Genomic DNA, 25,477 nt, shown 5'->3' with positions numbered 1-25,477 from the left:
ACGGTGGTTGCAATTGCGCGACGAGGTGTCTGTGTCCGTGTCTGTAAGTGTGTGTGTGTGTGTGGGAAGGGATCGAAGATGGGTGGTTGTGGTTTTCTTAAGTGCGTTGCGCGATAGAGTACGGTACAACATGATGGGAAGGCATGGCCGGGAAATTATTGGGTGACGCCGCGGGAGGAACGGCCAAGACAGGGAAGCTGCCAGGCTATACAAAGCCAGGCTAGGTCAGAACGAGCAATAATAATGAATGAATGAGTGAGTGAGAGAACGAATGCGCTTGCAAAGTGCTGGGGCTAGTCTGCCACGGCTCTGCTCTACGAGGTACACGAGGAAAAGTACCTGCTCTACTCTACGCCATCATCGTCTGGTGTAAGTTAAGTTTTGGTGGGTAGCCCTGCACTGGTAGCTTCGTCCCAAAAAGACTGAGCGATAGACAGAGACAGAGAGCGAGAGATGGGACGGACGGGAGACACGGCGAAGAGAAACTAACGTTAGGTTTTGCAGGTACCAGGTACGCCCGCCGGAATATGGGGTGCGCGGAGTTTTGCAGCGGCGACCAGGGGGAGGGGCTGGTACAAGAGACCAACGAGGGATACCGTTAACGGGGTTCAGGGTTGCAAAGTGCTGCGGGTGTGGGTGACGGAGCACTGGGAAACACTGAACCTTTTTTTTTTTTTTCCTTCTCTCGCGCGCTCGCTCACTCTGCTAGGTATTCCATCCATGGAAAGGGGGGTGACATGGACATGGCAGGGCAGACCAGACGAGTAGCAGGGCGGAGACTTGGCTCAGGGACAAGAGACACCAACCAGCCCAAATCCACCCTAACGCTACCTGATGGTGCTGTACCTAAGCCAAGCTCAGGCAAGGCCCAGAAACAAGACGGTCAAGTCTTTGACGTGGCGGCCAAGCTTGCCGAACGTGACGACACCGAGAAAAAGGAGACGACCTCGAGGGTACTTTGTGCTGCTCTCCCGACAGGGATCATCATTACGAGTGGAGAGGCTGAGGCGGGCGCGGAATCCCCCCAAACATTCCATCCATCTGCCACCTTGTACTCTGCAGTAGCGGGAGTCCTGGGAGTGAGCACTCAAAGCATTCGAAGGCCGGTTCAAACGGCTCAAGTACCGCGGAAGTACCACCGGCACCAAACAGAGAGCAGAGCCATTCTGTGGAGTGAGGTCAGACTGACACGACTGTTCAGGTACGGGTCGCTTGCCTGCTTGCTCGGTACGCCCAACGTGGAGCTGTCGGGTAGCGGTACCTCTGTCCCAATTCTCGCTGCCTACGCTTGGGGGACAGTAGGCTGCTTGCTCCATCCAAAGCTCAAAGCTCCATGCTCCATGCTCCATGCTCGCGCTCGCTCCATTCACCTGGGACTCTCGCGCGCATCCGTCCGCCCATCTCATCCCTTCGTCCAGCTCAGGCATGTAATTTGCTGGGGAGACAGGATGGTGGGCTTCCATTTGCGTTGCTCGTCAGTGATAGTCAGTCAGGAGTCAGGTCTGTGTAGGACGAAGCTGGATCCCATGCTAATCATCATCAATCTCATTGCTGTTGTGACTGCATATCTGCCCCTTCCTCATTTCCATCCCGGGGTCGGAATGTAGATGAATGAACATCACAAATCGCCTTCCCCAGTGGAGTCTGCCTCTGCAGTCAAGATGTGTGAGATGATGGGTGACGGACGGGCGGTTACCAGAGGCCAATGTACCTAAGTAGGTAGGTAGGTGGTAAGTTAACGGCCCTTTTCCTCGTCAATCGTGTTCTGGCTTGGATTGCCCTGCTCAAATTGACTTTTTCCCTGAGTGCCTCGGCGGGCGGAGCTGGCCAGGTGGTGGTTGTGACATTCAGTGGCCCTGTCCGTTGACAATGGTGAGGCGGCGCTAATGGCACACAAATCCCTCTCCCGTAGCGGACTTTTTCAGCCAGAGCCAGCACCCTCCCAGCAAATTTTTCTCAATGCAAGGGACGGACCACCGCGCTGGTCGCTTGACCAGCAGAATCTAGAAAGGGGGAACAGGAACAGGTACAGTACAGGAGGGAAGTAACCGAAAGAGGCTCGCTCTCGCGAAACGAGCAGACATGCCAAAGCTCCTCAACACAGGAGCAATTTGGCAATACATACAGAACGCGATTTGTGTGAGGAAGCACACACAAGCCGTCAAACATAGCCCTCGTATCCTTCAAAGGTGACTGGGTTCCCCAAAAGTGACTCAGGGGGGGAAGAGCAATAGGTAGCTTAGCAGCTTAGACAGGCAGACAGGTATGCCCGCTCAGCAGTGATGAGCGGCAGATCGGCATCTGGTTCCAAGAATTACGTCTTTCTCAGGTAGGCTGATCCCACTGCCCTGTTCTGAGGCAGCTGCAATCACAACATGAGGGCATTCCCTGGCTCCGTGATGAAGGTCTGTGTCTGGCGACGCAGGGTAAACGTCCAAGGTTCGTGCTGGGCTGCAAATTAATCAATCAAAGAGAACATCGTATCATGTCATGGTTGATGCTTTCTTTGTGCGCCACCGTTATCTCTCGCTTTGTTGCCTCGACCTGGCCCGAAACCCCCCACTCTCACCCACCACAGCGGCGCGCTGCTGGGAAATTGACCGTTTGGCACCAACGGCATCTCCACAGGCAATGAGAGTGAGTGACTGTAGATGGTCGGTCCCCTTCGACATACAGTACGTGTTGGATGGAGACTCCCAGTGGCCGGTCACCATACTGTTTGAAACACGCCATTTCGTGGAGCATCGACGGCATCGACGGGGCGTGCAGGGCTGGCGAAGTCCCTGATCTTCAATCCTGATTGCAGTAACAAGATGAGATTGACCGTTGATCGACGGCAGAGCAGGGCTCGCTGTCCTGCTTGCGCACTGTCGTTCATTCGCTTGCCAGGCGAGCCAGGCCAACAACAAAGAACGGTGTGTGCGAATATTTGGCGGGCAGGATCCCAGTCAGACCGAAGTACCGGTACGCGCGACGTGACGAGCCCTCGTTCCCCTTTACGCGTGGAAGGTTTCTGGGAAATGCAGCCTTAAAAGCAACCCCTGTCGGTGCCAACTCCACACTTCGCTTTGCCCACATGGCCCAGCAGCCGGGGCCCTCGCCGCCAGGGCGTCATCTGAGACACCGTAATTGGCTTGCTGGTCGTCGTGACAGACCGATCCATGATCCATCCTCGACAGCGACACTCACCTACGTGCTCTGGTCCAGTCCAGCTTTTTGCCCTACCGCGCGTTTGCAAAGCACCAAAGCACCAAAGCACCTCATGCGACACATCGGCAGTGGAACGCACTGGGGGCGTTCCGTATCACCCGGAGACATCAGGAATGAGAGATATGGGTAGGTCGGTATGCACATGTCGTGCGAGCATGCTTGCGTTGCGTTGCGTTGCGTTGCGTTGCGTGCATGCTCTGGCTTGCTGAGAGATAGGCGGTATCAGAGAAGAGGGGCAGCTGCGGGCATCAGGAAGGCATCGTCAGCTCCCAGCATCGCGTCACACAAGCGATCCTCCCGAGATTCACCACTCTCCGAGCTTGGAAATTGGGAAACATGCAGATTGCCCAACCAAGCGACAGCATGACAGGATGCGCCGCCATTGCAAATGCACTGCAGAGAAGTGCGGTCAGTCAATCAGTCAGTCATACTCCTGCCCGCAGCTTGCTGCAAGTCCATTATCGCACATGGCCTTACTGCATACCTATACCGGTAGTACACGATATCCCTATGTAGTAAGGTACCTTAGTCTGGCCTGGGCTTATTGTGACTCGACTCTCCACACTGGCGGTCTAAATTTAACTTTCGTTTTTCCCATCCTCTACCCCTCCGTTTTCACCGACATTTTACGTCCAAAGTCCAGACGTACATCGTGTTCGGCGCCATCTTCAATCCCAAGCATGCAGGCTTTCTCTGCCACCGGCCGCAGGAGGAAACATCGATCATTCGCTAGTCCGCCAAGGCCTTACTATTGTGGTGGTAGGTAATAGCATATTCTAGACAGTCTTAGGAGACAGGGGGTTCGGCTCTCCATGACATTATCTTTTCTCGTGCGCCTTGCACGCGGTTCGCCAGGCCGCGCCATATGCTGCAATGATGCATATCAGCGAAGAAGCAAGGCAGGCAGGACGAGCGTTGCAGGCAGACCGTCATAGGCGCTGCAGAAGATCTCAAGGAATCTGGGAGGACTGCCCCAGCCTGACCGTTCACCCGGTCCAGATTCGTGCCCAGGGCCATCCTAGACGCTTCACGATGCTATAATTTGCTGCTGATAAAGGTGAATGACGGCAGAGGTGACCCCCAACAGGACCAATAGAGAACGCAGCCGATGGATGCGTCCTCTCGCAGCTGCAACGCAGTGGTGCACTGCAGAAGGAGCTCAGGTTACCTCGGCGCAGAGCGAGCGTCTTACGCCCTGAAACGGGTTCTCTTTGGCTGGCATAGTCTCACATGCCCTGAGGCCCTGGAGGGACCCGAGGAGACGGGCCTTGCGCTGGTGACAGTCAGTTCAAACGTCAATGCCGCTCGCAAGAAGGTGCCCTGATTGATCGCCACGGTGATCTCTTTCAGCTCCTCAAGCCCTGGAATGACTCTCTCAATCTCGCAGCCCCGCAGCTTGCAGGTCAAGTCACAGTTGCAACTGAGGAGCGGCAAAGCTGAGACGAGACGCGAGGTCGAGATGATAATGTGGTCGGGCCAGGACTTGATTGGTAACAGGCCGTGAGTGCCTCGGACTTGCTTCTGCCTCTGCCATTGGCGTTGCATGCAAATGGTGCTTTCGTGGGCGTTTTGCAAGGGGTAACAAAAAAAGGGCATCACGAGGACAGAAATTTGACCCCCGTATTTGTTGCGAGCCGCCGATTCCCTCCTTCTTCCCCTCCAATGAATGGCCCCTCTCAGGGCGCTTTCCGGACTCTTGGAACCAACTCGCCCACCTCCTTCTATTCTTTGCGAGTGGAATCAACTAGCAGCCGTATTTGCACTTATGCTGGTTGCCGAAAGTTCCTTCCTTTTTCTTCCCCTCTCCGATCCTGTCTCGCTCGGCTGGGCTCTTTCCAGCAAGCCGTCTTGTAACCACTTTGAGATGGGACTCTTCAATTCGCCGAGCACCTCTATATTTGACTTACCGCATCGATCCAGAGCCTTCCAGGTCCTCAACGTGGCTCCCATTCCATTCGTACTGGCAAACCCCAACCCCATGCTAACAAGGTTAGCGGCCGGGCGAATCGCGCATCGCGGTCTCTCTCCAAGCTATCACACCGCTCCCACTGTTCAACTGATCAAGAGCGCCTACGTGACTTGACACAAGTAGGTAGTATGGCTCGTATAGGGACCCAGATAGAGCAAATAGGCGCAGAACTACCTCGTCCGCTGTGATGGATACTGATGTCTGTATCGACTATGGCTCCATGCTCCTGTCCCAGTCACAGTACTCAAGCAGCTTTCCAGGTCGAACCCGGCTGGTCGGCTTACATAGCGTCTAGCGTCCAGCCCATGACAGGGAGCTCGCTGTTTTCCCAAGGCCCCATACCAAGCCCTTCTATTCTAAGCAGCTGGCCTGGTTGTTTTGGAAGTATTACGCGTATGAATTAGAGTTCGAACGATCCAGCGGAATCATGATAAGCACCCGGTAGTCAGCTTTGTCTAACCTGCACTAGGCAAGTAACTCGACCGTTGATATCTGGCCGGATGCACCTATGCTGCTACATAGATACCTCCAGAGCGTCCCGTCCTTCTGAGCCGAGCACAGCAAATCAGAGGTGTCACAACTAGAATGCAGCGCTTGGTACGGCAATCCCGAATTTTCGGACGTGTTCTCTGACAGGTAGGTTTGTAAACAGAGCAACAGAGTGAGGTAGCATCCAAGAGGTTTTTTGCTCCAGGTGGCCAAAGCCAAGCTCAAACAAGTGCCGCACTGCGGGTGCTATCAAAATTACGAGCAGATGGCGACACGTGCGTGCGTGCGTGCATGCATGCTTGCCATGTACTCTGTAGACCACAGTAGCTAACCATCTTTCCACTGCCGCGTCAAACCTATCTAAGTAGGTCTCTATCTTGATGCAGCGCAGCAGTAGCATCTATCCCGGCCATTCCACGATCCGCTCCTCCTCCAAAGTGGTTGCCAGAAGCTCCGGAGAGCTCCGCAGAAGCCCACGATGTGATTGACCGTCTACCAAAAGTGTACATTTGTCTGTGGTAGAGCATCCATTTGCACGACTACCTTCCTATCTCCCTTGATAGGATAGGACACGCTCCATCCTCGGTGCTCACGAAGTGTGGGGTCAGCGAAACCCTGATGGACCCTTCAGTCAATCATGTCAAATGTCAATCAGCAAAGAGTGGGCAAGAGTTGCATTTCGATGTTCACGAATTTGCGGAGAGAGATGAACGACAGCTAAGACATAGGACAGAGAGTGGACTGTGCTGAGCTGGACCTTGTCTGTTGTGACGAAAGATCGACGCATTCCGTATGGATTACGCGCCGATTTCCGGGCCTTGCTCGTTTCAAGTTGGCAGGGGAGAGGCCCCTGATCGCCGTGCGAAGTGGAGGCTCTCAGGGAATGCCTGTCTTGCCTGCTCGCGAAAGTGGATTCCGGCTACCAGTGTCATCGTTTACCGTTACAATGATAGTGCCCAGATGACCTCGTCTCCTGTGGTCGACGACCGAGTATCCGACTTGGCACCACTGTCACGTTTCCTTCCATTGACTCCGGACCCAACCCGTCGCGACTCATCCGTCATAATCCAATCGGCGCGCATTCTCATGGTCGGGAGCTTTCTGAGGTTTCCATTGCAAATTACCCTTGCCCTTGTCCAGCAACAACGCTCGGAAGCACGCAGAACCTGGGCCTCACCGCCGCAATGAGTCACCGAACCAGGTGTGCCGACACAATAATGCTCAGAATATGCCAACAGAAGTCGCGGAGTACGCCTCCTACAATCTAAACGGATTGCAGATATACGCAACACTGTAAACCAACGCCAGATTGCTCAGAGTCTTTGCAAACCAAGTACCAAAGTGGTACGAAACGCAACCACCAGGTTGCCGAAACTGGCTAACTGCATTCGAGAACGGGAGGGGCCGCTGGTACAGCATCTTGAAGCTGCAGCTTGCAGCATGCATTGGCACAGATGATGAAAGCCACGCAAGCCTTTGAATGGATGGGGAACTTGGGATTGTACCGATCACTCGCATCTGAACCCTACCCTGCATCATCGATTCTGCACGAACACTCTTCGATCAGTTGCCAGACGATAAGGTGTTGCAGATAATCGGCATCGAAGCAATGCTGTACCTAGATGGCTTCCTCCGGCACTTGCAAGCCAGGTGAGATCTGGTCTCAACGTCTCGAGGATTTGACAACATCCAACATGATTGATACCAGCAACATTGTTCAGGTGCCTGTTGTCCGACAACTAGATCTCTGAACTCCAGCTGTGAGCTATAAAGTATCATAATCGATATTGACAATAGGATTCATGAATGCTGCTTTCCTCTCGCTTGGCTTAGCAATATTCCGGACTTTCAACTTCTAACATGATTTCTCGAACCTACGACTCGGTTTCGCAATTTCTAAGTGCAGGAGAACAGTTACAATCTCGCCTCACTTTTCAATTTGTCCATGGGTCTCAATCATCGCGTGATTTATTGCGCGCACAACCCCTTTAACCATCCCCATCTCGGTGACTTGATGGGTATCCCGGCAATGACACGCGGCAAACGGGATCTGAAGCCCCCGTTCTCCGTCACAAGTCTGGACGACCGCAGCGAGGTGGCACCCACCCCCCAATCATTCGAGATGCACCATCCTCCTCTTCACCTGTGCTGATAAAAGCCATGCGAACTACTCAAGATGGGCATCATCCAACAATTGATACTTGTTTGAAGATGCACAGTTCCCAATAGACACGATTAAAGAGAACATTCACGGTCCCATTATTTGAGGAGTCAACTCAATCGCAAGTGATGGTAGATCATTGGTCCCAAATCTAAAGGACGACGAACCCCGGTTCCCCCCTTTTCTCTAGGTGCGCTATGGCCATGCTGCAAATCATATTCTGTCGTGCAGCGAGATAGCAGGGGCCTCGAAGATTGCAACCATAGGAAGAGGCCTATTCAGTCGCGTTTCGCGACAAGGGAGTATTCGTCACCGTTATTCCTAACGTCTTCGGTGATGTTTGACCGCCCCTGTTAGCTAATTTCTGTCAATAAGGGGGTTTCGCGTGCCTGACGGCCCTTTCAGGAGGTAGTCCTCTAGCCTACATACTACATACATGGCTCGATCAAGCACGTAATCATTTCTCGGTTACTCGATCACAGCGTTCCCAATATCGCCTGACATCGTGTGGCTGCAGAGACCATTAGTTAGTTTATACAACCATGCTGAAAGTGATTGAATATATCGCGGTTCACAGTTTAGTCGACTTAAGGACTTTCAGTACAGGAACATTAGTTGCCATTTGGGTTCGCACGCAAATTGCATGTTAGCCAAGAGTCGCTGGTCCCTCAATTCGTGACCAGGCTTCCCAACACCCTTGTCACTCAGCCCCTGTGTCGATTCGGCGTGGAGCATTTCTTCTAGAATCCTTCCTTCCAGTGAGTTCCCTGATCCCAGCACCTCCACCTCCGCATTAGTCCTGTAGTAGCCTGTACCGCCCTTTCGGATCTTTCGGACTTTGCCTTTTGCCTGGTAGAGGTGCAGTTGTCAGCTCATGCGTTCTGATGACGTAGTTGATAAATCAGTAACTAATTGGAGTCGCAGGGTTATCTATAGCACAGGAAAGCCCGCAAGGTTGACACTATATCTGAAGAGATAGTACGCATCACACTATTCCGGCAGCTTCTACAATTTAGACTAAGGTCTGCTCGCCTCATTCTGCGGCAGGAGGGTTACATTTTTCTCATTCATGTGTCTACGGGAACAGAGTGCCGCCTAGACGGCAGCCTCTTCCGCACCGACATCGACGATTCCAGCTTCTAAGTGCAGCTTGTAGTCTACCGCATATTACCTAGGATCTCTCAATGGCACATCTTATCACGCAAGTTGCGTATCCACAGTTGTACAGGCTGATGGACGACTCTATAAGGACTTGAATTGCGAATCGTGTATGGCGGATTGCGCGGGACACCCCACGCTCTGCGTGTTTACTAACACCATGCGTCTTATCCCTTCCCATCTGACAAGCCACTCAACCACAGTTTCGGTACGCTGTGGCTGTATCCAAGGACTCGCGAGCAGGGTAAGAAGGTACTTTCCACTTCGTGTCAGCAACCGAAATATGATATGAGATAGTATTCTGCATGACAATTTCCCTCAGAACACGGTGCCAAGTCGCAGTCGTTCCCAAAATTAGCGTCGCGTGCTGCGGACGGTGCAAGACACTGGCGCTATTCAACACGCATCACCAGATTGTCATCCAGTCAACATCACGGCCAGCAAGCCCATCCTCCTGCGCCCCAGTGCTCCATCGCCCACCGCCATCGTCGCAGAGCTCAATGCCAATTCGCTAGCGAGTGCTAGGGTCGACGAGACCTGCAGCCAACTGCATGTCTTTGTGCAACCAGAGTCAGGCAGGCTCAGCTCGCAACGACAACTAATCTCAAACTCGACATATCCACGTCCCCCAATTCCGCCATTTGCTTCACTTCTTCAACATTCTGAGGCAATCAATCGGTCACCGCGAGTCACACCTTGTCTCGGCCGGACCAGTGTACTGTACCTACATCGGGCCGCGCAGTCGCTCGTGTTGTGATCTATCACTTTCCCCCTCAGACGTGCCACACACATACAGGAGTCTGAAGGTGTGCCACGAAGCGGAGGCACGTGGGGATTTGGGATGCGAGCGCTTGTTGAAGCTGTGCGAGCAAGCTCTTTGCCTACTATGGATCTGCTGTCAGCCCTAAACAACGGGCAGTCCCGCGCGTCTGGGTTCGGGGCGGCGAATACTGAAAGCAACGACTATGTACAAGGTACAAGGTCTTATTGCAGCTCCCGTCTCTCCTCGTTAGCATGTCATCAAATATTTGCATTGGTTTGTCGTCGCAAGGAGGCAGCTTGGGGTCCTGTAAGGTGAGATATTGAGACATTCTTGTATTTTTATGTTGAGCTGCAGGCTCCTCCGCCTTCCTCGCGGCGCTCATGGCTTGGCCAGAATCTGCAGGGTGAGACGCCATCAATATGCTTGCGCAAGGACACCTTATTTACACCGAGAAATACACCAACCTCAGAGGTCCGTTCCCCAGGCCCCCGCCGTGTTACATGACAGCTCAGCCGAAAGAGATTAGGCACAGGGCCTCGCATCTCTGGGCAAGCACATCATTGGAAAAGGTGTAGAGATCGCAATATGCCGTTCACCGGATTCAACAATGTCAGCAAGTAAATGTTGCATTAAGCGGGACATCACATGAGGACATTAAATTCCGCTCCGGTGTTCAATGCACTCCTCCTGACTCACCACAACCTCTCAGCCTCATGCAAAGTAAGACTGATAGAAGCACGCCGGAATGAGTTGTCATTTTATTCCTCCGGGTGTTTCTCTCCTTGTCGCTTATGATATGAGAATGCTCCCCAGGGGCTTCATCCGGGAGACAGCTAACCGCAAGGAGCCTGACTCCCAGTCCTTTGTAGCACACCGTATCAGTACCTTACTGTCCTGACTCAAGTACTTGAAATACGATCATTTTCGCCGTCCTAACACAGTATTCTGATCCGAATTGGTGGGCTGCAGATCAGAGCATGTGCATTTTAAGCGACTCGCAGCTTTGCCACGTCAGTAACCCTCTCGCGAGGCTTACGCAACTTTATCGCTGATATCAGATCCTAGGTGTCCACATCGCAACCAAGGGACGGGCCTTCTCCGCATCACATGGAGAAGCAAATTTAGCTCGAATGCCGGCTTACACCTGCGTCTATCTTCGGCTTGGATGGAGAGACCTAGCTCAATCGAGCGGTGGTGTCAAAACTCGTTCATACAGGAACCTCTGTCACCCTGAGCAAAATGGGACCTCCTGCCGGTCCGTCTAAGCGAGTGGGATGCGGATGCATCTCGAGTTTACCTCGAGCACATCTCCGAGACAACTCCAGAGATAAGGAACAGCAGTACAGCTCCCAACTGAGTGGCAAGCGAGTCAGTGATGTGCAGTGACACCCGAGCTGATTTGCAGGTGTGAATATTACGTGCAGAGCCGCAGCGCCATAGAAGCGAACGTCCGACACACCAAGCTCAAACCCGCCTATACCTCCGGCCCAGGGAAGCATATTGCAGTAAATCCTCCGTGCCAAGCCTTTGACATCCCGTTGGCCATCCCGCGTTTCTCTCGTCAGAATGCTTACTCCGCATCCTGCCAGGCTCGTGTGATATCCGGGCATAACCGCTGACCGGAGTCAAACATGGCTCACCGTCGCTTCTCCCTTGATCCTTGCCGGTGTTGCACAAGGACATGCAGGAACCGAACACGCCCTGTCCCAATTCGGAGCTTTCTCAGCAAGTGAGGCTTAATTTATCGCCTGTCGTCGCCTCGAGGGCATGCCGGTCTCTCTAGCCGAGACATTCCCGCCCTCTTTCCATCGCCTTGCGGATCAGCCGGAGGATGATCTGAGCTGCTCTGGCGGTGAGACAAACAGCTGTCGTGGAGCCACTGCTGACTGAGGAAGGCAAGCTCTGCGATGAAAGGATTTCGAGTCTCTAGGTATTCTCAAAGTCACGATGTCGTTGAGGCGACTTCCTCGTGTCTTCGAGGTCTCCAGTGCTGTCCTCCACGGGGTTAGGCATCCTGGTGACCTGATGTGCTGCTTCCCGTGGTACCAGACAACACGCGTGCCCGGCTTGGTTGCATCGTGCGACCCCCCGAAGGTTGACAGATGGTGCATTCCCCTGTCCCAGGACCTGAAGGCGACAGCATGACAGGAGTCTTGCACGACATGAGAGCACCACTGGATGGCACACAGATGGCTCCATTGGCCGATTTTACCCCACGATTCCAGAAAAATCGCGCGACTGGTGGCTCGCCGGTGTAACTTGACTTGGATGCCTTGTGCTACCGCTATCAAGGTGTGCCAGCTTGTGCGACACCAACTCGGGGCATTTTCCGTTCTCTTTGAAGTCGAGGTGCTTGACGTGGATGTTCTTGTGATCACTAGTGAGCAGGCAAGGGACAACCAGCGGTGAAGACTGTGTGATCACCCATGGAAGAGTTTCACATTCATTGTGTGCAGGTTTGTGGCATATCCAGTGCCTGAAAAATATCCTAGTCCTGGCCTGATGACACCGGCAATTGTAACTGTGTGAGGTGAATCTGCAATTTTCTTCTGTGAAACGGCAACCGAATAACAATTAGAAGCAATCGTATGTCTGCGGGTTTCAACGGTTGGAAAGCAAGTCTTGCGTAGGACTTTGTGACCCAATCGCTTGTGGCGAGCAATCATCTAGATCGCATGTATAAACTTGTCCCCGATGTTCGACTATCACAGGTTGAGAATGACAGGCACAACACTGACCACATCAATCTGGCCAGATGAGTATTTTTTGGACTGGTATTGTGGACGGCATAGTGACCGACAACAAGCTGGGATCCCGGGGATATTCCACGGACTATACACTGCTGTAGGAGATAGGTGTTGAAATAATTTGAGAGCTTCGGTGTATTGCTACAGCCGTGAACGATAAGCCCAGAATACTGTCTATAGCTCTTTCATTACTTCTTCCACAGCTTGTTTCGCTTTGCGCCTCTTCTGCTCCTCTGGTAGACCTTCATTCATGTCTCTCACAGCTTGTAACTTGCGCATCATGCGCTCTAGCTTCTGAACATCCTCGTCCCCTATCTCCTCGTTGCTAGGTCTAGGATCTCCAGGCCCTCCCTTATCACCAGAGGCGCCTTGTTCACGGTCGCTGCTAGCACTCCAGATGGCTTGCCTGAGGCCAGCAAAATCTTCTCTGTCAAAGCCAAAGTCAAGGTCCTCAGGGTCAAAATCTGCGTCTTCCTCGTCGTCTTTATTCGTTGCATCGTTGCTCTTTGCGGTGGGGGCAGTAAAGTCTCCAAATTCAGAACCATCCAGAGCATCGTCGTCGTCATCCAGACCTGTAGCCTGTGCCCAGTCATTCGACTCCAGAGCTTCGAGTGCCCTCGCCACGCCAACCCTTTCTGCCCACAAGTTAACAGATCACTCACCACGACCGCAAAGTAACAACAAACAAACCTCCAAATTCATTCTTGACATCAGCCGTCTGGCCCTTCGCATGGACAAACTCAAGGCCCCACTCCGCGCACACCTCGTCCCACTCGTCCAGATCATCAAAGTCGGCATCGCCAACCCCGATCCCAAGGCTCACGCCATCCCAGTCCCAGCCGCCCAGGCCTTCCTTCACGACCTTCCCCACGTGGCCGATGAGCTCCCTGGCTTCCCTCACCGACGCGGCGCCCGCGCCGCTCTGCACCGAGAAGACGACCACGACGCCGCCGAGCACCTCCAGCACCTCCTTGGCCTCAGGGGCGAGGAACGACGCGGCCCACTCGGACGGCGAGGTGACCAGGTCCAGCCAGACGGGCACCTGGGCGGTGTAGTACGCCGTCTTGAGCGGCAGGTTGTGCGTTATGCCCGCTAGCGACGATGACGCCGCCGGCTCTGGGTGTGTGCCTGTCAAGTCTGTCGCACAAGTTAGATATCATCCGGGCGGGCTCCTCCAGACCAGGCGGCGCGCGCAATGGACCGTTCGGCTCCTGTCAGCTCGCTCGCAACTTGCCTTTTATAACCTGACTGAGGTCCTTCTCTGAGGTCTCTAACGAGACTGCTAATATCCTCCTTGGATTTGTGACCTCCATGGCGCAAGATCACTTGTGAAACAGAAGTTGAAATGTTTGCCCCAGAATGATCGCCTTAGTTTAAGGTGCTTGCTAATCGTGGGGTGGCAGAGCTGTAGTGACTGTAGTGGGGCAAAACGGTTTATGAGGCTGAAATCGGGGCGCATTAGTGCCCCTACAGTGCTGTTATACTAGCTGCTGTCTTACTTGGCCCCTTGCCCCTGAGACTTGAACCAGAGTAAATCTATGACAAGACGCTGAAGCCATATATCCAAAAGCATATCATGGGAAGTAGGCTGTAATCCTCTAGGAATTCACCTGCATATCTGAGTAATCACAATTCGAGATTCATCAAGTCATACCGTGAATGTAGATATTCAAGAGCTTTTTATTCAAGAAAACACGCCGACCAACCCACCAACCAATCTATACACAGAAACGAATGCGACACAATTACATGGGTACGCCGCCAGTCCGCATCGCATCTCATTACATTACATCTTCTTCTCAGCTCGAGGCGGAGGTGTCCGCGCTAGCAGCGATCGCCGACCCGTCCTTGTCGCTCTCATCGTCTACATCCACCAGCTCGTGCTTCTCCTTCCACGCCTTCTTGGCCGCCTTGGCCAGCACGTCGTAGTCGCCCGACATGTCGCACATGCTGCGGAAGCTGCCTTCCTTGTTCTTCATCAGCTCCCACGGGTGGCCGTACTCAACGATCTCGCCCTTATCGAGCACCAACACCTTGTCATAGTCCACAATGGTCTGCAGACGATGTGCGATGGTGATTGTAGTGCTGGTAAGCTCCCGTATTGTCTCCTGAATCTTGGAGTCAGTCGCGTAGTCGATGGATGCTGTTGCCTCGTCCATCACAAGAACTCTAGGGTTCTTAAGCATGGCCCGAGCGAGACACAGAAGCTGTCTCTGGCCCTGCGACAGGTTTGAACCCGATTCCGCCACGGACGATGAAAGGTCAAGGAAGATATTCCTGTTGCTTGCCGTCGGCGTTGGTGGGACGAGCAACTGCGATGATTCGATACTCGACTGGGCAATAGTGGGTGTAGGGGGAACGGAGGCGTTTGCAGAAGCCGGTCTTGTAGTAGATTCATGGGGAGCGATAAGCTGCACACGACGAAGGGCTGCAAATATCTCCTCGTCGGTGTAAGCGCTAAATGGATCCAGGTTACTCCGGATAGTGCCCGTAAATAGTGTGGGCTCCTGGGGAACGATGGTGATTGCCTCACGCAGGTCGCGCAAGCCAATCAACCCAATATCGACATCGTCAATGAGGATCTTGCCCTCATCAGCCTCTAGCGCTCGGAAAATTGCAAGAGCCAAAGAACTCTTTCCTGCACCTGTCCGGCCAACGATGCCAACCTTCTCTCTAGCACCAATCCTGAAGCTGAGATTCCGAAGGACCGGCTCTAAATCTTTCCGATACCTCGTGGTGTATCCAATGAACTCAACAGAGCCTTGGCTCGGCCAGTTCTCTGGAGGTCGATTCTTCTCGACAATAGCATCGGCTTCCTGCTCAATCTCGAGATACTCCTTGATACGCTCAACGGAGTTCATGTTCTGTTCGTTCATAGCGTACAGACGTACAAGCCAAAGGATATTGTCAGCGAAACCAATGGCATAGCTGAGTGACAGACCAGCAGAGCCGGGATCGATGCGACCTAAGCTGATGATGACGAATACACCAGCGAAGAAAGCAACAAAGTCACCAAGGATGTCAGTCCTGAAGGCAAGCCATCTGTTGGCACCCCAGAGGAAGTAGAAAGGACGTAGTTGGCTGTTGATTCGGCTCAGATTGTCCCGGATGAAACGTCTCTCATCACCATATGCACGGATGGTGGTGACACCAGATAGCGTCTCACCAAATTGCTGGAAGAGAGGACTCCTCTGCACCGATTCCAATCGCTTTAGATCGCGAGATGAAGTAAGGTAGAACATTCCCAAAGCAACGTATGCTACGGTGATGAATACGCCAGCGATCAAGAAACCAGGAGTGATTGCAGCAATCAGAGCCACAGTGACGCCCACGCCCAAAGCGCAAGCCATCACGCCAATAGCCGTCGGCGCGACTTCTTGATCGACTCCTTCCAGATCCTTGCTGAAGCGGTTCATCATCTGGCCAAGAGGCGTTACATCGAAGAATGTGAATCTGGCTGTTGTTATCGCGCTCATCAAGCGATTGTGGAGCTTCCATGATGCATTCAGGGAGCCAAAGAAGAGCCACAAATCTCTAACTAATGCAGCCAGGGAATTGATCACACCAATGACAGCAAGAATGCCTAGGTAATAGGCCACATTGACATGCGGTCCCTGCGTCGCGGAGAAATCTGAAGAGTTGCTTTGCAGCCAGTTCTGGGGCTTAGCATAGTTGGCAATCGATGCGAAGTAAGTTGGTGAAACTGAGTGACTTGAAGGACTCAGGGAGTTCGCGTTGAACTGAATCTTCGAGACCTCCTCTGTGGTGTATTGATTTGCCCATTCCTTGACCCAGACGTTCGATGCAACACCCATCAGCTGTTGAAGACTGAACACAAACACAGCTACAGTCCAGAACCACCAAGAGCCCATTGAAGTCAAGTAAAGCTTGAGGACGGGCCATTTCACGGCGCCAGTTGCCTTGGTCTCTTCCGGAAGCTCCTTCTTCTGCTTTTTAGTGCCAGATTCACTGGGCTTGGAAATATGGTCTCCGTTCACTTCGCCATTGACAAGGGTGTCGCCGCTCTCTTCACCAACGCTCGACGGTACTCGAGAAGGAACTCTTGATACAGTCCTAGATATTGGCTTGATCTTTTGAACATCCTCTCCGAGAGCGCCAGTGGCGATAATCTCCTGAGTCTCACCCTGGTGCGTCACACGGCCATTGTTCATCACAACAACGAAATTGGCGTGAGGAACTGTAAGTGGGATGTTGTGTGAAACAAGGATACAGGTACGACCATGCATCAAAGGTCCCATGAGACAATTGTTGAAGATCCATTGAGCGGTGTGAGAGTCAACCGCGCTCAAGCAGTCGTCAAGAAGCAAGTGCTGCGAGTTGGAATAGACAGCTCTAGCCAGAGAGATTCGTTGTTTCTGACCGCCCGAGAGGGTTATGCCTTTCTCGCCAACAAGAGTTTCATCGCCATTATCGAGGATCTCGAGATCTCGTTCCAAGGCACAAGCTACAATGACATCCTTGTACCGCTTCTCATCCAAGGGAGCGGAAAATAATATGTTCTCCTTGATATTTGCGTTAACGAGCCAAGCCTGCTGAGCAACATAGGCACATGTATCAGCGAGGTTGGTTTCAGGATCGGGCCGCACATCTTCACGGCTTCGTCCGCCGGGTAGGTAGACCCTTCCTTCCATGATAGTCATCTCTCCAAGCAGAGCCATAAGCATCGAAGTCTTGCCGGATCCCGTAGGGCCGGTAATGACATTAAGTTTGCCAATCTTAAAATCGATATCCAAGTCCAAGAGTCGGAATGCCATTGAGCCGTCTTCGGCAACGGCATCCTTGCTGCCCCAGATGAAAGTGGCCTTCCTGAACCCAATAGCTTTCTTTCCATTTTCATCAGTGTTGTCCTCGCCAAGTTGCTCGAATTTTTCAGTCTCCGCCTCGGACAGGAACTCTTCGATACGGTCAATTGATACTTGAGACTCCTGAACGTGAGCGATCATGTCTCCGATCTGATCCAGGGGGAACCGAAGCAGCATGAACAGCGAAATAGCAGTGAAAGCAACCGATGGATACAATGGCTTCTTTTCGATGACCGTATAAACAAAGAACGAGAAGAAGGTGATGAGGACTGGTACACTGAGCCACACGCCTACAGCAGAGGCCCAGATAATGAATCGTTTCCGTAGTGCTGCCAGTTCTGCCCTTCTCTTTTCGTCGACTAACTCGCTGAATCGCTGCTCCCATGCGAAATACTTGATGATACGAATATTCTGTAAAACTTCGTTCGTGATGTGGATTCGCTTATCAGTTGCGGCCATAATCTTCTTCTGACTGCTGTTGAAGGCTTTTCCAAAGAAAATATTAACCGGAAGAAGGAGCGCCATGATGATGAAACCAGGAATGGCACTCAAACCCATGACGCGGTATAGGAGGAAGATGCAGACTATCAGTTGTGTAGGAGCCGATGCGACCAAGAAATGGAGATACGCCGTGACTTCGGACACCTTGAAGCTGTCGACAGACATCAAGTTGATAATAGTGCCCAGATTCGCTTGCTCGTCATTGTCCTCTTTCTTGTCCTTATCTTTCGCACCATCCGCGCCATCGGCGGCTGGGGCCCCATTGCTCTGGTCTTGTTTCTTCTCGAGTCGGAGTACGCGCTTAATCTTCGCAACAAGCCCCTTCGGCTCTTCACTTTCCTTCTTATCTTGCGCTGTCTTTCCTAGGACAGAGTCCTTTCCAGCGGCGGCCTTGCGACGAAGAGACTTTGCGTAAATTTCTCCAATCAGAATGGCGCGGATGTTGATGCAGATCTTTCGTCCGATCCACAGCGCCTGATTGTCAGCAATGGATTTTAGCAGGTCACTAACCGGCAGAAGGACGACGTAGAGCCAGAGGACATTGCGCGGAGCTTGGGATGGGTCCTCAACGTATTCTAGAATGGCTTTCAGAAGCATAGTCGGTGCAAAAGTGAAGACCCCGGCCAGCATAGCCCAAACAGTCTGAACAAGGAGCATGCCCTTGAAGTAAGATAGGAGGTGAATTGCGAGGTTTGTCGTCTTCTTGATCTGGCGATAGGTTGCGAGAACGGCAGCGGCTTTGTCCTTTGGTGCCAAGTTCCACACATGGGGCATTTCCATGGGTTCCTGATATCCCTGCCAGACCAGGGAGTCAACCCAGGAGAAAGTGTACTCGGAAAAGATGGAAGCCAATGGCTCGCGAGACGGCTCGATTCCATCCTCCCACTCCAACAAGATAACCTTGTTTCCCTTTCTGGTTGTGATGGCAATACCAAACAGCACTGTTGTGAAAGCAAATTCGATGATAACGAGAACTTGCGTAAGTTTCGAGCTTGGGTGAATCAGGACCGATCGAAAGATAGGGATAACGAAGAGCCATTGGAAGCCGTAGATGACGGCGGTGTGGTTCCAGAGGCCTGGGACTCGTCTCTGAGTATTTCCGAGAACAAGGCGCAAAGTCACGAGCACCAATGCATAGAGCCAGGCGACGAGGCCGATTGCGGAAGCCAGAGAGGTCTCGCCATAGGAGCCGGTAGCAAGTGCAGTTGCGTTCACAACGACCATACCAAGAACCAGAACCTCTTCGGCGACGATAGACAAGGTCTTGCCGATGGGCGCATCCGCCTGCACGATGGAACCTTTGGTGGTTGTCTTGGCCAGGGCGAGTCGGCCCAGGTTGCCACTGATGGTCAACCCTTCATCATCAGAATCGTCAATTGGCTCCTCTTCCGGAGGCAGCTCCGTGTGGGCTCGTGCAGCATCTCCATTGGCGTGCACCGGCGTGTAGCCGTCCTCCTTTTTTATCTTGACAGCTCGGCGGACATTCTGAAGCACGAGGGCGAGGAAGGACAGAGATATAAGTATCACTGGCAGCAGCACTTTGAGATAGCTGTAGCAGGTTAGCACAAGATGTCTCATTGGGAGGGGGGTTTCTGGGATGTCAGCTCTGCTTACTCCTGCTGGAAGCACAATGTCAGGTCGTCGACCTGCCAGATGGGCCACTGGCAAGACGCGAAGCCCATGATTGATTGCCCCGCGCGCTCCTCGGGAGGATTTGCGCCTCTGGGTAGCCGTGCGTCCAGGCGAATTGGGGTAACGAGCGGCTTCGGAGATGGGCTCGTTGCTTGACAATGATGAGGTGCTTTCCCCCCGGGAACCACTCGAACATGGAACAGCTGCACAGCTGGGGGAAGAAGAGAAGCAAGATACAGCAGATGATCGTGACAGCAGGAAAAGTTGTTGGAGGAAAGACGCGGAATCTTTGCGGTGTGTCAATCCAGTGCCCAGTAGCGAGGAATGCGGGTCTTCTACACTACCTACCTGACTTGGACCTAAAGTAACCTCTACTATGACGCTACCTAGGTACTACACTTTCACTTCACTCCACTACGCTGCTCGACTGGTATCCCATCTGATAAGTCCTGGTGGGTTGCGCCGAGACTTCCTACAGGTCCACTAGGCTCTCTGACCTGATTAAGCGGCACACCCTAGCTAATGGAGTACCCAAGCTCCAAGCTTGCGTAGCACTGCCTAAGTAACCCTGCTAACAATTCCTGGGGGCAGCACCAGCAGCACACACAAGCACGATCCCTACGCACTACGCCGCCGGTTCAGGTTCGCCCGGGGGGGCGGGGAGGGCTTCCAGGCCAGGCCAGGCCAGGACAGGGCAGGTTGAGTCGTGGACCTACCTAGGTAGATAGAAAGGTGCCGATAGCTACGGATAGCATGCCTTGAGCGTGCTATTGCGTGCACCAGATCAGCGACCTCACCTCCAATGTCAATGACGACTCTGTTGTGACCACCATCTAATCAGACCACCGGCATCCCTTGGTCTGGGGGAGGCGGAGAGTGATACTTTATCGCAATAGTCCGGAACGTATGTAGGTACTTGTATTAAAGACAAGATAGGCAATACAGGCCCCTGTCAGTCTAGGTAACTTAATGGGTAGCATTGTCAAAGCCAATGGAGCAAAAGGTGTGATAGGCACAGCAGGTACTCGTGTAGAAATGTAGGTAGGTAGATATGCGGTGGGATAAAACATGCAGTACTTACATACATACATACATACATACCATATACATACATGCATCACGACGACATGACACAATACAATAAGAAAGACGGGCATGTGTTAGATTGTGTTAGATCTAATAATAATAGTAATGGGCGCGATGTGTCCAGTCCAATGTTATGTCTGCATGCCTGCAGGGCAGCACTCAGGTATGAAGACTTGCAATTGTCTGGGCTCGGCTAGGAGATATACGAGCACAGCAAGCTTGCCGTGTCTTAAATCGCTTGCATTGCATTCGCGATGCTGCCTTGACCTTCGCATGCCGAGATAAGATAAGAGCAAGAGAAGGTACTGTGCAGTAAGAGAAGACAACCCTGAAGGGCAGCCCTTCACTACCCAAGCGAGCCAAGGTACCTAGGTAGGGATGGGATGGAAGGGAGCCGCGCCGAGAGGGACACAGAGGGATGACCTAATAATGAATATCTCGCGCCCAGCTTTTCCCTTTCTCTTATCTGATGGGATATTTACTGTACTTTTGCCAGGTCAGGGCATACCCATGTAATTGATATGGCGCAAGTGATTATCTGACGCAGGCAATTCTCGTGCATGCATCGACCGAATTCATTCATACATACATATGTAGCAAGTATTGGTTCCATCATTGCCTTTGCTCCTCGCGCTATAACGCTAACCACCACTTTTCAATCCGTATTGTGTATTTGCGCGATTCCTCAATTTCTCCTCTGCAGTGTGCAATGCCATTCCCCCCATTCACCTGATTGCTATTGCCTCTTCCAGACGCCGGGGCGGACTCAATGTTGGCTCCAATTTACCATGCTGCCACTGCATTAGCACTGTACTTCTGCAGGCTCTGGACTGGGGCAGTCCCCCACTCGGCTCGCATACTGCGTAAACGCTGCTCTAGCTGCTTCCATCGCCCCAGGACAGATGATGTCAAAGTTGCCAGAGCCCCAGCAAGCGCCTCCAGGCGGACCCCTACATACTGCGCATAGTAGGTAGTAGGTAGTCCGTCCTCCAGTCGGTGAAATTACCAGCAGCCAGCCTTTTTCCCTTCCGTCGAGTCAAGCGACGGCTCTCCAGCTCCTCGCATCGAAGATTCGAAGACCTCCGTACAGAGGCGTTAGGCGAGTAGTTGTGAGCGGGACAACTCGCGCTTTACACTAGAGAAATCTGCTTCTGCAGCAGCAAAGAGATAGCTTAACGTTATACGGCGCTTTACTTACATTACCTACCTATACCTAGGTATCTTCCCCCCTTCTACCTCTCCAAACTACCCACCACATACAGTACATAAACACCCACTGCTATTTGTCAAAGTCTCTTCCATCCCCCTTGAGCGACACTGAATGGAGTCTTTGAAAGACCCTACAGATGGATCCCAACCGTCTAATCAATCAGCATTCACGTATTAGAATCTCCACTGTCGACGTTCGCCCGACACTGCGATGAGGATGCCAGCCTCCTGCAGCAGTCGTCCAACCTGCTACTGCACATGGACTGCTGCTTCTGCTTTTGTCGTGATAATGGCATGCTCTGTCTCCGACACTCGTCCTACATTAGAGTAGCCCTACTACTAGGGCTCTTAGCAAGCCCGTAGACTGGGGCAGAATGCATCCACCTTCCCAAAACATCTTGATCTGTCACAGCGGTGCCCACATCGAACACACTCCCCTCTTTCGACCTTCTCTATCCTACCTACAGCAGAGTTGGTACTCTATGCAGAAATCCTACAAACAGACAGGCCCCTTCCCAGCGGGCGTCCGGGACTAATGGACCGGCATATACTGCTGCTACAGACCACTGACTGCAGTCAATGTGACTCACGCGGCGGACATCAAGCCCATTTTCTCGGCGCTGTAGCCGCATCAAATCAACCCCCTACCATACCCTACCTGCCGACCGCACACAGAGCACACCTGCATCGAGCCNNCGAGCCGGGCGGCCCACCGCACACTGCACACTGCACACTGCAACACGGCCTCGGGCTGGGCCCGTGGTCTTATCGATGTCGCCTTCTCAGGGCCGACCTCTCGCAATGCAATGCGGGGTGGCGCCCACCAGAGCCCTCCTCGCCATTGACAAATCAGACGAGCCGTGCGGCCCGATGGAATAAGCAAGCAAGCTACCTGGGGAACGCCCTGTCATCCCAGACCTTGCCTGCATGATGGCTGCTCGTTCAGAGGTCATCAAACGGTCAGCAGAAAGTGCCATGCATACAGTCCGTTCTGGGTGCTACATTGGGGACCCCTTGATCACTGGTCTCGTGCCAGTCTGCTCCCAGCCCACCTGCACAAAGTTCTGTCTTTGGCGGTCCTAGGTCTCATTTGGTGCGAAGAGGACAATCTGGAAAACGTCGATGTCCTCAGGCTCCTAACAGCAAATTAAGTCAAGGAGTTGCGTGAAGATCATGAGATAGGAGGCCCCATTAGTCAGTGATCTGTGAGGAGGAGAAGGACTAATAGGTGGAACCTTCTCATCCTCTGCGTCATCCGATCACCATTGTGAGTTCATCATCAATAAGCTTGCCGGTACAAACCTCCGGCCGGGTGCATGGCTTGGCGGCTACAAGACAATAAGCCCCGGTGTCGGCCATCGGCCGTAGACAAGTGCATTTTGTAACTGTTTCGAATACGGCGCAAGGGCTCTTAATTCCAACGTCAACATCGGCGCCCAGTTGGCAAGGGCCGGTCGCCGATATAAGACTTCATTTTTTAATTGATGACAAATGGTTTATCATACAACTTTTCTAGGCCAGATTCTAGAGCGCTTTCCTCTCCGCTTATTTGCTTTTCAGTGAAGACAGACCATACCCGTAGATGCATATCCCAGGCCCACCACCAATACTTAAAACAAGCACACCCCCGTCCTGGATGACTTTTGTTTGGTATTAAATACACAAGATACGACTCTGTCGTACCTGTAGATATTATCATCCCCTGAGTTTCCGGGAAAGGTCAAAGGTGTTAGCCCATAATCATCCCCTTCATACCAGAGAGGTCGCCCTCCTTTGCGGCGATTTCGAAGTAGCCATAGATGATTCTATACAAGAATTAGTATTGTCTCCATTTTCGGGATATATTGATCGACTTACGTGACTGCTAGGAGGGTACCGGTTCCGGAGCCAAGTGCTCCCATAAGGTCGCTGGCAACGGAGAGAGCTCCGATGCAGGCACCACCAAAGGCCGCAGCCGTGGGGATGATGCGCTTCAGCTCCTTGTACATGCTCTGGTCACGGTGACCAGCCATCACAAGGCCCTGATCCTTCAACTGTTTGGCAACGTCACGAGGGCTAGAGCCGGAAACCTCAATCCATGTCTTCGAGAAGATGGCGCAGGCAGTAAGCATGTAGGCGATGTAGACAGCGGTGTGAATGGGATCGAGGAGCGCATCCTTGAAGTTGAGGGGAGGAGACATGTAGTAGGCCAGGCCAGAGACGGCAGACAGCTGCGAGGAGCCCTCCTTAGCCTCCCAGACACCGAAAAGACGGACAAGGAGGTTCTCAGAGAAACGAGAATAGAGCATCTGAGAGATGAGGAAGATGTTGGAGGACAGAGCAGACTGCAGCATGATGGGCATGTTGGAGGTATAGAACAAGCGGACAGGGTAAGAACCACGGGCGCCACGCTGGCGGGAGGACTTGACGGGAATCTCGACACGGAAGCCCTGGAGGAAGATAACCGCAGCGAAGACCAGGAGGGTGGCCAGCAGGTTCATGATGTTGGGGAGGTTCTGGCGGTAGAAAGCCTCCTGAAGAGCGCGCTGCTTGTTAGGCCAGGTCATCAAGAGGTGGAACAAGGCGATGACAGCACCCTCGTACTCCGGGCCACGTCCAGTGTTGATGCTGGTCGGTGAGAAAGCCTTCCACATGATGGACTCGCAGATGTTGGTCGCAATGAAGAGCGAGATACCGCTACCAAGGCCATAGCCCTTCTGCAGGAGCTCGTCAAGCAGAATGACAATCATGCCAGCGACAACCAGCTGAAGGATCAGCAGGAAGACGATACCGGCACCGAGGTCAGAAGGGGGGCCGTAGAGACCGGTGAAGACATAGACCGTGGCAGTACCAGCAGAGAGGATGAAGGCGAAGAGCTTCTGAGCTGTCTGGTACAGCTCGCGGTCGGACTTGAGGTCGAGGTTGACGTCAATCATGTGGGTGCCAGCCAGAAGCTGGAAGACCATTCCGGAGGAGATAATCGGCGTGATACCAAGCTCCATCAAGGTGCCCCGGTTACTTGCCATCATCATACGCAGCCAATATAGAGGATCCGACGTGTCAGACGACACAATTCCGTACAGCGGCATTTGGCTCATCACCAAAAAGATCAGCAGCGTCAGACCAGTCCACATCAACTTTTGGTTGAAGGGAATCTTGGTCTCCGGCTGCTGAACCTCAGGGAGGAACGGCACAAACGGCTTGACGAGGTCGAGGAACCGTACTGCAGTCCGTTAGGTTAGCTTGGGCGATCAATTGCGATTCGAAATCTGAAGTGAAGCTTGACAAGCTGGGAGGCTGGGAGCTCCAACAGCTCTGCTTGACAGTCGTCGCGATGGCGGCACGCGCTCAGGGGAAGACTTACAGCTACTCATTTTGGCTGATGTTGAAGAAGAAGTGGTCTAAACAACCATGCGAAAGAAGGAAAAGATGAATTGAGCTGGAAACGCTCCCGCACTTAAAGGAGAGAAGTCGGGGGAGATGGGGGTTAAGGGAAGGAGATGGAAGGCGTCCTGGTTGGGAGCGATCTGTCAAAAATGGAAGTGTGATCTGTCCAAACACCCGTAGCTTGCACGTGACCCGATCCACCTCAGTGGGAGTGTGGCTCAAGACCCCTGTCATTCTTTAATGCGGCGACTTTCCTTACCTTAATTCTGGTACCTCATCAACCACCGCCTACTGGACGATGCGACTTCCCGTCGCACTCGGCAGTAGTATAAATCAATATTGAGCAAAAAACTTTTCGGAGAC

General features: G+C 52.8%; 2 protein-coding genes across 2 annotated transcripts; both read right to left on the bottom strand.

Annotated features, from left to right (window-relative positions):
- Nucleotides 1–12,671: 12,671 nt before the first annotated feature.
- UCRPA7_5785 (putative atp-dependent bile acid permease protein) lies at nt 12,672–19,503 on the bottom strand (the record flags this gene model as incomplete). The annotated part of the gene is made up of 5 exons (XM_007918329.1): nt 12,672–13,132; nt 13,188–13,634; nt 13,997–14,010; nt 14,340–19,370; nt 19,436–19,503. 5 exons carry the CDS (start codon nt 19,501–19,503, stop codon nt 12,672–12,674), a joined length of 6,021 nt encoding a protein of 2,006 aa, XP_007916520.1.
- A 3,974-nt stretch (nt 19,504–23,477) lies between these two features.
- On the bottom strand, nt 23,478–25,101 carry UCRPA7_5784 (putative protein transport protein sec61 alpha subunit protein; the record flags this gene model as incomplete). Its single annotated transcript, XM_007918328.1, has 3 exons — nt 23,478–23,553; nt 23,606–24,950; nt 25,092–25,101. The coding sequence occupies 3 exons, from the start codon at nt 25,099–25,101 to the stop codon at nt 23,478–23,480; spliced, it is 1,431 nt and encodes a 476-aa protein (XP_007916519.1).
- Nucleotides 25,102–25,477: the final 376 nt, after the last annotated feature.

Source organism: Phaeoacremonium minimum (genome assembly GCF_000392275.1).
Source record: "Phaeoacremonium minimum UCRPA7 unplaced genomic scaffold PA7_03_scaffold_435, whole genome shotgun sequence".
NCBI classification, from domain to species: Eukaryota; Fungi; Ascomycota; class Sordariomycetes; order Togniniales; family Togniniaceae; genus Phaeoacremonium; species Phaeoacremonium minimum.
Note: the sequence above shows the minus strand (reverse complement) of the source record. Positions and strands in the feature narration are given on the sequence as shown.